The sequence below is a fragment of the Hippocampus bargibanti genome, linkage group LG17, assembly GCF_051943395.1.
Source record: "Hippocampus bargibanti isolate YZ-2025 linkage group LG17, ASM5194339v1, whole genome shotgun sequence".
In the NCBI taxonomy this organism is placed as follows: domain Eukaryota; kingdom Metazoa; phylum Chordata; class Actinopteri; order Syngnathiformes; family Syngnathidae; genus Hippocampus; species Hippocampus bargibanti.
The window spans coordinates 11,716,820-11,728,791 of record NC_142750.1 but is presented as its reverse complement, the minus strand read 5'-3'; the positions used below and the strand labels follow the sequence as shown (position 1 = coordinate 11,728,791).

At 38.0% G+C, this 11,972-nt stretch overlaps 1 protein-coding gene and 1 long non-coding RNA gene across 2 annotated transcripts; both read left to right on the top strand.

The window, feature by feature from the left end:
• The first annotated feature begins 709 nt into the window (after window positions 1–709).
• LOC148885775 (uncharacterized) lies at window positions 710–2,013 on the top strand. The gene is made up of 2 exons (XR_016118062.1): window positions 710–814; window positions 1,468–2,013. It is a non-coding gene; the product is annotated as an uncharacterized LOC148885775 (long non-coding RNA).
• Window positions 2,014–3,276: 1,263 nt separating this feature from the next.
• LOC148885774 (parvalbumin beta-like) lies at window positions 3,277–10,263 on the top strand. Its single transcript, XM_089017914.1, has 5 exons — window positions 3,277–4,291; window positions 4,800–4,872; window positions 7,110–7,242; window positions 8,408–8,517; window positions 9,988–10,263. The coding sequence occupies exons 2-5, from the start codon at window positions 4,812–4,814 to the stop codon at window positions 10,011–10,013; spliced, it is 330 nt and encodes a 109-aa protein (XP_088874040.1). The 5' UTR covers window positions 3,277–4,291; window positions 4,800–4,811; the 3' UTR covers window positions 10,014–10,263.
• The last annotated feature ends 1,709 nt before the right edge of the window (window positions 10,264–11,972 follow it).

The window sequence follows — 11,972 nt, the reverse complement described above, 5'->3', positions numbered from 1 at the left end:
TCAATGAAGGTTGTGTAAAGTTTACACCAAAGAGGAAAAACCGTATTAACACGCCCTATTTACTCCGCTACAAATACAAATAGTTGGTTAAAAAATAACGATGATAAACAATTTAAAAAACTACAGAAAAGAATACTTCAAGATGCCTTTCCAGCAGTTCCAGTATTTTTTTCTACTTCTTTCTTTCCTTTCTTCTTCCTTTAATAACGTTTTGCTGCTGTGAAATGTAAATTTATCCACTGCGGGACTAATCCAATCAATCCAATCAATTCAATATTTTTCGTTCACTGTTTTTTTGTTCCGCTAGTTTCACATATAAAAGCTTGCGTAATGCAAACGTAATTGAAACTTATAGTGCTACAGCTAAACAAATTCACATTTTCCGCAACACACTCGAAGATTAATAAACATGACTTCAGAAAGTTTTATTATATAACTTAATTTATTATATATTGAGTTTATTACATTCATCCATTTTGCGTACCGCTTATTCCTCATTAGGGTCTGAAGTCAACTACAGAGACAGCAGCGATAATTACACCCAAATTTCACCACTGAATTATTTACTCCTCCTAAGAGCGCTTCTGCAAGTTTGCAAAAACAATATGAGTAAGAGAATTACGTGCTCTGATTCACTGATGAGGAATGGGGAGGAGGAGGACGGGTGGGGGCAGAGGAGGATGCTTGCTGTGGTGAGGTGGGGAAACGCTCCACGGGTTTGACGACAGATGTGTCTGGTTGATCCTTGCACTCAGCGTCACAGACCAGCAGGAGAACCAAACCGAGGCACAGTGCAAAAAAAAAGCAAAGAACGGTAAGCATCTTTTTCAATTTCTTCTCTATCAACTTATTTAAGGCAACCATTTCTGCTTTGTAAAGGCATGTTGAGGGAAGAATCCAAAGTGGAGTCATCTTTATTTGCCAAATTTGTTCTTGGGCTTTGTGTCGATAAGCTGGTGTCACTGCAGTTGAAGAGCAAAATAGCCATGCAAAGAAAAATCACAGTTCGAACACAAATTTACAAAGTACGGGAGTGGGAGTCGTTCGGCACATATTCATCTAAATCACAGGTGTTAAAGTCAAGGCCCTGGGGCCAAATCAGGTGGGTTTGGCCAATTTATCAGAAGCAGATTGGAAAAATGCCTTTACGATCCTGGACCAGGATGGGAGCGGATTCATCGAGGAGGCGGAGCTAAAGTATGTGTGTTTGGTGTATTAAATATAAGTACGGAGGGTGTCAAAGATAGCTGCAATGGATGAGCCCTCAGTCACACGTGTCTCTTTGAAAACTAAAATAGTAAAATAACCTTTTCATGCACCCTGTAACATGATAACATGATTAGCTGTGGTAATTGATATCCTAGAAAGGGTTAATACACAGTGGGGTGTGTCACTTTCAATATAAAAGGATAAACATGTTTGTGTTTGTTTGTTTGTTTGTTTGTTGCTTGTTTGTTTTTTTAACAGACTATTCCTTCAGAATTTCTCCCCCGACGCGAGGGAGCTGACGGTGGCCGAAACCAAGATGCTGATGGCGGCAGGAGACCGAGATGGCAACGGCAAAATCGGAATGGAAGGTTTTCAACTGGATTAGATCTTGCCTGAAAGTGGATGGATGAATACATTTAGAAAGGGGAAGTGAAAACAGCATGGATAACAAATAGTAAATGTACTGTAGTGATGGGGGCTAGAGGGGAGCTCTCCACTATCTAGTGCTGAAATACCACTCTCCAAAATGTCACCAGTTCAAGCCGTCTGCCCACGCGGATTGTGTTTCAACTCCTCCTTTCTCTTCCTTTCTCCACCAGAGTTCTGCGATCTCCTGAAATAACGACAACCGCTCCTCACCGGCCATGACTTTGAAGATCTTGATTTTTCAGATTGTTTGATGAAAGCGCAGATATTCCAAAACTGCTTACCTACCTACCTGTTGCTCGCCTTGGCGGGCGATCTGATAGATGTTGGAGGCCATATGTGTGTGGCAAATGATCAATAAACATATTAGGAATTTGATGCCACTGCCTGTTACTCTTAACGACCTGAAAATAGAGAGCAAAAAAAAAATGTTAATGGATGGAAATCATATGCAGTTGAACCTCGAGGGACATCATGAATCTGTTTGTTATAACGGTAGTTTGTTATAACCATTTCCCAAAAAATGGCCCCCAACTAGGATCAATATAAAATACAGTATGAACATTTATAGGTATCAAAACATGAACGCGTAATACAACTTCAACATGTCTATTACAAATATGTGTATATGAAGATAAAATTGATTTAATAAGATATGAGACAAACAACTGTAACGTTCCATCTGTGAAAACATTCAGTCAGCAAATGAAAAATGACTTCTCTGGGTCGGGATTTACATCCCCCCAAAGCCATTGACAATCAAGTCAATGACATGAAATCCGACATGATTTGGTTGCCATTACGGATTTTGGATTGCATTGGATTGGATTAGCATTTATTCGTCTCACAGTGGAGAAATTTACATTTCACAGCAGCAAAGTGTTGAAAGGAAGTGGAAAGGAAAGGAAGAAGTGGAAAAACAATACAGGACCTGCTGTAAAGGCAGCCAGTCTCGCGGCGCCATCCTGAAGTCAAAACAACAATAACAAAAAAACAAAGAATGTGTCACAACACAATACATATTTTTTTGTCATTATTCTCAACTTTGCCATTTTGTAATCGCATCTGACCTTCATCTTATTAAAAAAATATTTTACTATTGTTTTTTGGGGGTCGGGGACTGGCAGCCAATTCAGGGTGTACCCCACAGACTACTCAAAGACAGGTGTAACATGCCCCCGTGAGGATATTACAAAAGGGATGGGTGGATATCTTTTTAAATTGTTATGTCAACCATCTTTCTTTGCTCACTTATACGTATTTATTTAGATTTTTTACACTGTCATTTGTGCATATTACATTGTCATACTATTCTATTTGAGTTACTTCCGGGTTGAGTGAACGCTGGTGGGTATGGCCGCCGCCACAGAAAAACTTATCTGCTCACCCATATAGAATAACTTATCCTGTGACTGTAAAGTGAAATTGAGAGTTTCGAAAGGCGCTTATAAATGAAATGTATTATTATTATTATTATTATTATTATTATTATTATTATTAATAACATCTCATACAACCTGGGAAAAATATTGTACAATGTAATTTATTACAACAGAATACAATACAATTGATAACCATTATGTAACTATTCTTAAAAAAAGTTGACTCTAATAATTATATAAATACAACCCCAATATTATTATTCATCTTCATCCAGAACTAATTTGGTTACATTAGTCTCATATGACTTTGAAGTTCTGTTTGTTATGGAATGTAGGGAAAGAGATGCCCATTTCACGGTAAGATCAGAGCATTGTCATCAAATGGTGAGTATAGTTATTGCTTCTTTGAATGTTGCTGTGCCGATGACCATTTTGTGTTTGTGAGTCTTTTACTGGGCGAGTTGCTTGTTCTGTAGCCACAAAGGGACATAAGTCTTCTTGTGCCGGTCCCAAGCCCGGATAAATACAGAGGGTTGTGTCAGGAAGGGCATCCGACGTAAAAAAGCTTGGCCAAAACAAACATGCGGATCAAACCTCTTAAGATGGAGGACACTGATTTGCTGTGGCGACCCCGTCAACGGATAAGCCGAAAGGAAAAGAAGAGTATTGCTCAAGCAATTCTTAAATACAGCAGTAAAAACAATCTGGCCAAAATAGGACTATGTAAGTGTATAAGAAAATGCTGGCCAGAATGTAAATGGCACTAAATAAAAAAGCTGCCCCGGGTCGTTTCAGCCAGACTTTTCGGGTCCCAATATAAATGTGTCAATAAGCATGTGGCATTCAAGTGAAGATAGAATCCATCTTCACAGTGATCAACACCTCCTTCTTGAGTGATGTCACTTGCCACCAACAGTGAACTTTCGGTTGGTCCACAAGTATGAAAACCTAATCAAACGCACATTTATTTAATTCCACCTCTCCCTTCAAATCACGTTTTTTTAAACTTTCCACTTTACTCCAAAGTCAAACGTGTTGTCGGCATTTGGCCGAGGCGCGCGTGAAAGCATCCCTCATTTGTTGCCTTAAAAATAGACCGGACTACTAGACACATTTTTTCGAGCACCATTGCATCATGGCATCCGATACCCGCGGCCCAAAGCTTCTGTAAATGGTGTTGGTGAAGGATATATAAGAGGCAGGCGAAACGCTGTTGGGACATTCACTCGGAATCCGACTTGGTGTTGTCACTCGCCTCAACGCACAGCGCAAAGGTGAGTGCGCAGACACTCAAAAAGACGGGGGTCTTTTTTCCCCCTACCACCAACGCCAAAAAACTAAGGAGCCACACAAAGACACCTGCCTTGGACTATTATGACAATATTGAGGGAAATAGCGACTGTTCCAATAGATCGCAGGACTCCAGAGGTCTTGGGGAGGATGAGCATTTATTTATGCGTTAGGATGTTGGCATCCGTTGACCTAGCTACGAGCTACTTTGGAGTATGTGAAAGGGGACGGAAGAAGGGGGCACGGTGACAATATGAATCTTGTTGGGAAGACCCCCTTATGCAATAGGATAACTTTTTTTTGCCATGAACTAAATCGTGCTCATGATGTGTTGTATTGACGCTGGAGTACTTTGCAGTTTGAGTGGGATTATGCATACCTTGATCTACTTGAATCCACTTTGAAGTTTTAAATTTCAGCCCGTGTGTATGTGTGATTTATTTACAACTCACTCATTCTTTCTTTCATCATTGCTGTTTCTCACTCTTGTAGATCAGGAAAAAAATGGCCTTCGTTGGTTTCCTCAAGGACGCCGAGATGAAAGCAGCTGTGGATGGCTGTACAGGTAATGTCAATCAAAATGTTGTTGTATGTCATTCATCTGTCACCATCTGTCGGTATATCGGGCATTTCACCGAAATCCGTGCTCATTGTGAGCTCCGGAAAGTGACTTAGCAATTAACTCATTCACTGCCAGAAGTCCCACTCTCGTGCCAGGGTTTTTGTCCTTGTCACTCGAATTCCATGAACCACAGAATATTGAGTTTTAGGACTACATAAACATTTCCTTCTTTGATCCGAAAAAAAAGACTTAATTCCTAAATTATATGGGTCTGGAGTTATATGAGCTTCAAATGAGGGTGGCTGTCCAAAATACAAGACATCCATATTGATTTTTATAGCGCTTTAACAACAGCTGAAGCTGGAACAAAGCACTAACATGGAAGAAAGGGAAATGCTGCCCCCTTCTGCAAAGGAAAATACATTGCCAGAGGCCATGGCCAGGCTTTATCGGCACCCAAACAAGAAGGAAAAACGGAACAAATTCAGGAATTCCGCTCTACGTCATTTTCAATTCCCGAATAAATTCTGGAATGGCAGTGAATAAGTTAAGATTTTTTTCCAACAAAAAATCGGATACTACATGCGTCAAAGGCCTCAAATTATGCATTAACCAATCTTGGGCAACTTTCTTTAATTGTGTCACAGTTTTTTGAATAGTTAAGAAACAAAGTGAGCTTTGAGCATAAAATTAGCAAACACCTGAATTGTAGCAATGTTATGCACATTAGATGTTGATCCTATAATGATTAAACATAATAAAATAAATACAAAAATAATTCAAACATAGCTGATATGTGTGGGCTCAATGAACCCCACTCACATAACAAAATGGAAAATTGAAACAATAGTTGTTTTTTCTGGTTTTTGAAAAGAACAAGAAATATGGTTCTCATGACGCGTATGACAAACATGACATGTTCTTCATTTTTATATTTATTGTTCAGTGTAATTTTAAAGAACAGGAGTGGTATTGAATGCAAAATTTCCCAGTCTTTGTGGCAATAAATTAACCTTTTAAATTGTATTGCTAAGATACAAATGTTGAATATTTTTCTATGGCTAGCTGGCTAGTGAGTTATCTGACTAACTGGCGAGCTAGCCAGATAAATACCTATACTTGTAAATAAAAATATGAAAATCTTTATTCGTCTCACAATGGATAAATTCCCAATTCATAGCAGCAAAGTTATGAAAGGAATAAAGTAGAAAAAAAGTTTAGCAGCCTTGCTATGAATAATACAACACAACACTTAAAAGGACAACCGACACCTTCTGGACAAGTTGTGTCCATAATTTGTAAAATGGCGTCAAATGACTTCTACTGAGTGTATTTTACAAAGATTCCACCGCATATAGCTATATTTTACGTTTTAAGACTCGCACTGAATATTCAGGAAGTCTTGTTTTTGAGTTGGTGATGAGTCCGTACGTGACGTCACTAAAGGACCGCCCTTTGACCGTAAAAAAAGACACATTGTAGCGGTCCTTCCATCACGTCAATGTATTTTGCTGTACTTGTTTGGTCTGGGGACCTCGTGTTGCACCCAAAAGCCGCCAGAAGGCCAGAAGAGGGCTTCCAAGCGCCATATAAGGAATTTATCAGCCTGTGGAAACGGAGGTGGCCACAGGAGGTCGATTTTGTGCCTCTTTCTTTAGGTGCGAGATTTCACCCCAATGTTGCCTCAAAATGGCACAAATAAATTTTTTAATCGATTGCAAACATGGATGCTTTCCTCTTCAGAACTATTTGAATCATATTCATAACTGGATGTGGAACAAGAAGGCATATTCTCTGAATCTGAAGCCATTGTTTTGATTCACTAGCAATGCAAGACGTCTTGGCGTGATGTCACGAACTGGGGGCGGGACTTTCTGAAAATGCCCAATTCGCAGCTCAATTTTTTTGCAGATTTTGGACACTAAGTCATTTTTATTGGTGTTTTGCATTTGACTAAAAATATTATACTACATGTTTTGGGTATTTTAGATGTGATAAAACGTTTTTATGATGTCAGTTAAAAAACAAAAAAGTGACGTTGGTTGTCCTTTAAGACTGTTATTGAATCTTAACCATTTTTATCCATACAGTACTTTGTTGTTAAAATCTTAACAATGTTCTTAACAATGTTATCAAATCATATTGTTCTTACTGTACCTCACCTCTTATCTCATGTAGTTTCGCTACCTCATTTCACAGTAGTTTGTTTGCCGTCTCGTACTTTGTTGTTTGCTTCTCAGCTCCCGAATCGTTCAACTTCAAGACTTTCTTCAAGGTCTCCGGCCTGGCCAGCAAGTCTGTTGATGATGTGAAGAAAGCCTTTCGGATCATTGATCAGGACAACAGCGGCTTCATTGAGGAAGAAGAGCTCAAGTGAGACGTTAAAACATGTGCAAGAAGGACTTCATGTTTTTCTAACTATGAGTGATTTGTTTTATTATGTGCTGTTGGGGCAGTATGTTTAAAGGACAACAAACGCCTTCAGACAAGTTGTGTCCATAATTTGTAAAATGGCTTCAAATGACTTCTACTGAGCGTATTTTACAAAGATTCCACCGCATATAGCTATATTTTACGTTTTAAGACTCGCGCTGAACATTTAGGAAGTCTTGTTTTTGAGTTGGTGACAAGTCCTGACGTGACGTCACGGAGGGAACGCCCCTGACCAAGAAAGCGACACATCATGTATTTTGCGGTACTTTGTTTGGTCTGAAAACTTTGTGTTGATCCGTGTTGATGGCGAAATTAGAAGGACAACATAAATAATGCGATGGTTAATCGTTATGTGTTGCACCAAGACAACTATTTGATATTTGCTTACACAAATTCCCAGAAGACAAATCAGCCCATTTCCAATGGAGCTTGGGCTGTCATTGACGGCTCGAATTGATATGGGAGGACTCCTTTAATCGATTGCAAACATTTATGCTTTCCTCTTCAGAACTATTTGAATCATATTCATAACTGGATGAGTAACGAGAAAGCATCTTCTCTGAATCTGAACTTCGTGAGCTCATTGTTTTGTTTCTTGAGAAAGGCAAGACGTCTTGGCGTGATGTCACGAACTGGGGGCGGGACTTTCTGAAAATCCCCAGTTTCGAGCTACTTTGTGGCAGATTTTGGACACTTTAAGTCATTTTTATTGGTGTTTTGGAGTTGACTAAAAATATCAGCCTGTAAGTTTTGGGTATTTTGATGCTATAAAATGTTTTTCTGATGTCAGTTAGGAAACAGAAAAAATGGTGTCGGTTGTCCTTTAAGTTTACTTACGTATTTACGCTATTTTGAAATAACATTTTGAAATAAAAAGATTCTGAAATATTTTTCAAATGATTAAATACAAGAAAAAAAATCCAGGAGCTATTTATAGGCCTTTAAAATGAATTGTTCAAGGCGCATTTCAGTTTAGAATTTCAAATGAATTTAGTAGGCTTGATGTCATTTGATAAGAATATCAGCGACATTTTAAATTTGTTTATATACTTTTTTTATGTTTCAATGTATTTGTTCTTACTACTTGGGTTTTCCTCGACTGTAGGCTGTTCCTGCAGAATTTTTGTCCGTCAGCCAGAGCTCTCACCGACAAGGAGACCAAAACCTTCCTCGACGCCGGTGACGCCGATGGTGACGGCATGATCGGAGTTGATGGTAAAATGTCTCCTAATATTTTTACATACATACACCTACTCAAAAATGGATCTGGACCAAATACTGGATTTCGAATAAAACAGAATTACCCACAATGGCCAAAAAAATCCTAATTGGAATCAGCATCCAGTAATATTCATGTTATTTTGAAATGTATACAAAATACATATAAACTTGAAGGATATAAATACAATCAAAACCTGTTTTAAATGTTTTAGGTCTTTGGACCTCAAGCGGAATGTCAGTTTCATTTTACATAGCAGGAAATCACAAACAAGTCCCACAACATTTTTCATGTTCATTTCATGAACGTTGATGTTAGATTGAACTGCAATCAGTCATCACATAGGAATTGGCTAGCTAGCTAGCTTTCTATCTATTTGAGTTACTTCCGGGTTGAGTTAACGCTGTCACGTGTGGCTGCTGCTGCTCACCCACAGAATAAAATTATCCTGTGACTGTAAAGTGACCTTGAGAGTTTTGAAAGGCGCTTAGAAATAAAATGTATTATTATTATTACAGTAAAGTCTCGTTATTATTATATCATAGTCCCGGTTATATCGATACCTATGCACGCACGGAGAAAATTACATGCAAACAGACGGATATATCAATAGTCATATCGATATCTTTTCAAATATCGATTAACGAGACTTTACTGTATTTTTATTATTATTTTATTTTATTATTATTTTATTTATTATTATTATTTTATTTGCAAAAACTCATTCAATTCCAATATTTTGAGCTATTTATTTATTTATTTATTTGTATGCATATTTATCTATTTATTTGTTTGTTTACTTATTTAGGTTTTTTATATATTTATGTAGTTATTCTTTATTTGTGTTTGTGCGTCTGTTTGTTTGAATTATTTATGTATTTATTTATTCATTCATTCATTTATTTATTTATTTATTTATTCTTTATGTATTTTTTGTATTTGTTTGACTTATTTGTTTGTTGATGTGTTTATCTATATGCATATTTATTTTTTATTTTTATTTATCTATGTATTTATTTACTTACTTATGTATGTATGTATGTATTGTTTCTTTGTTTGTTTGTTTTACTTATTTGTTTATTTATGTATTTGTTTATTTATGTGTTTATTTATTTGTTTATTTATTTTTTTATATTCATGTATTTATTTGTTTATTTATGTATTTGTTTATTCATTCATTTATTCATATGTTTATTTATTTATTAGATTTCTTTTTACTTTTTTTTCCACATAGCATGGCAAAGAGTCTGAAAATGTCTGGAAGTGAATGAGTTAAGTTGGATCCAATTAAAGGACAACTTGGGTCAGTTTATATTTCGTTGTGGTGCAATCCAAGAAAGCCAATTTTCCACAACAACAAAACTTAAAACATGTCATTGAAATAAGCAACGTAGAAACAGCAGAAATCGCAAACGTGTCTCCCTCATGTGTGTTTGTTTGTTGTTTTTTTTTACTTCACTTTCTAGAATTTACTGCCCTCGTCAAGGAATAAATTCCCCCCGACCAAGACCCTCTTGATGTCACAGAGTCCTCGCTGGATCCGGTAACCCATCAGCCGAAAGCATCTTTTTTATAGCTAATTTATGGGTTGCCTGTGGACTATTTCAAAACATTGGAGCACATCTCCATTCGTTCACTGCTGCATGTGAATGTTCTGAAACTTGTATACCATCTGCACTTTTGAGGCAGAATGAAATAGCCGGGAATAAAAACTATTTTGGTGGAAAAAATCTTTTCTCTTGTGGCCCACTTGTTTGTGCATAAGAGGTTAATAGTCAAGGCGCTTTTTGGGGGACTTGTTTGATTCATGCTAGGAACACATTCCAAAAACAGGGATATACACAGGGGCCCTTTTTCAATCAGACCAGTTCAATGATTTTACTCAAATCGTGCGACACGAATCTTGGGACACATCAGCCTCTATCAAATTGACTCTCTCTGGGGCTTGTTAGCATTAAAGGACAACCAACGTCTCTGGACAAGTTGTATAATTTCTAAAATGGCTTCAAATGACTTCTACTGAGCGTATTTTAAAAAGATTCCACCGCATATAGCTATACAGTAAAGTCTCGTTATATCGATATTCTCGGGAGTCTGAAAAAATCTCGATATAACCGGACTATCGATATATCCGATCCTGCGGCATGTAAATTTTCTCCTTGCGTTCATAGAAATAGTATCGTAATAAGCAGTACTATCGATATAACCGATATCGATATAACGAGACTTTACTGTATTTTACGTTTTAAGACTTGCGCTGAATATTTAGGAAGTCTTGTTTTTGAGTTGGTGACGAGTCCGTACGTGACGTCACTAAAGGAACGCCCCCTGACCGAAAAAAAGACACATTATAGCAGTCCTTCCTTCACGTCAATGTATTTTGCTGTATTGTTTGGTCTGAAAAACATTGTGTTGCATCCAAAAGCCGCCAGAAGAGGGTGTCCAAGCTCCATATAAGGAATTTATCAGCCTGTGGAAACGGAGGTGGCCACAGGAGGTCGCCATTTTGTGCCTCTTTTCTGGTGATCGTTTCTCCCCAATGTTGCCTCAAAATGGCATGGAATAAATTCTTTAATCGATTGCAAACATGTATGCTTTCCTCTTCAGAACTATATGAATCATATTCATAACTGGAGGTGTAACAAGAAAGCATATTCTCCGAATCTGAAGCCATTGTTTTGATTCTCAAGCAATGCAAGACGTCTTGGCGTAACGTCACAAACTGGGGGCGGGACTTTCTGAAAATGCCCAATTCGCAGCTCAATTTTTTGCAGATTTTGGACACTTTAAATCATTTTTATTGGTGTTTTGCATTTGAATAAAAATATCATACTGCGTGTTTTGGGTATTTTAGATGCTATAAACCGTTTTTCTGATGTCAGTTAAGAAACAAAAAAGTGACGTCGGTTGCCCTTTAAGTGACAGATGGCAAAGCAAGAACACCCCAGACGCAGGACAGTAGTGCCACCTAGATGGTAAAAATAATGTACAATGTCAAGGCCAGAAATACTAGCGGGCATTGACTGACCTCACGTGTGCCTGACCTGGGATGCAAAAAGCAGCTATTTGACATTACAGTCGATACTGCACTCATCTTGTTGCCGTTTCCAACCATTGACGGTTCAACACTGCACTGTCACATTACAAATCAAAATTCCACTTTTTTTAATATGGCTGTGTTGCTAGCACCAGTTTGTCCTCCTCCTTGGCGTCGTACTATACTTAGCAAGGAAGGGGTGGTTGATTGAGAGGTCCGGAGGGGAGGGGGGACACAGACGTCTTCAGACGCACCTTTTAAGCGTCTTCGTTTGTGAAACTTTAAAAATAGAGCGCTCCCTGGTTACGGTGGCAAAATGTTCACCCCCTTAAACCCCCCCTCCAGCCCCCTTCCCTATTTGAGCGGTGTCAATTATCCAGTGCCTCAGATTTCGATGTGGAGAACCTATAAAAG

What these genes read in the sequence shown, in the direction of transcription:
- LOC148885774 (XM_089017914.1), top strand. Translation starts at nt 4,812, where the DNA reads ATGGCCTTCGTTGGTTTCCTCAAGGACGCCGAGATGAAAGCAGCTGTG. An exon ending in ATTGAGGAAGAAGAGCTCAA is followed by an intron (nt 7,243 to 8,407) that starts GTGAGACGTTAA and finishes CCTCGACTGTAG; the next exon opens with GCTGTTCCTGCAGAATTTTT. An exon ending in CGGCATGATCGGAGTTGATG is followed by an intron (nt 8,518 to 9,987) that starts GTAAAATGTCTC and finishes TTCACTTTCTAG; the next exon opens with AATTTACTGCCCTCGTCAAG.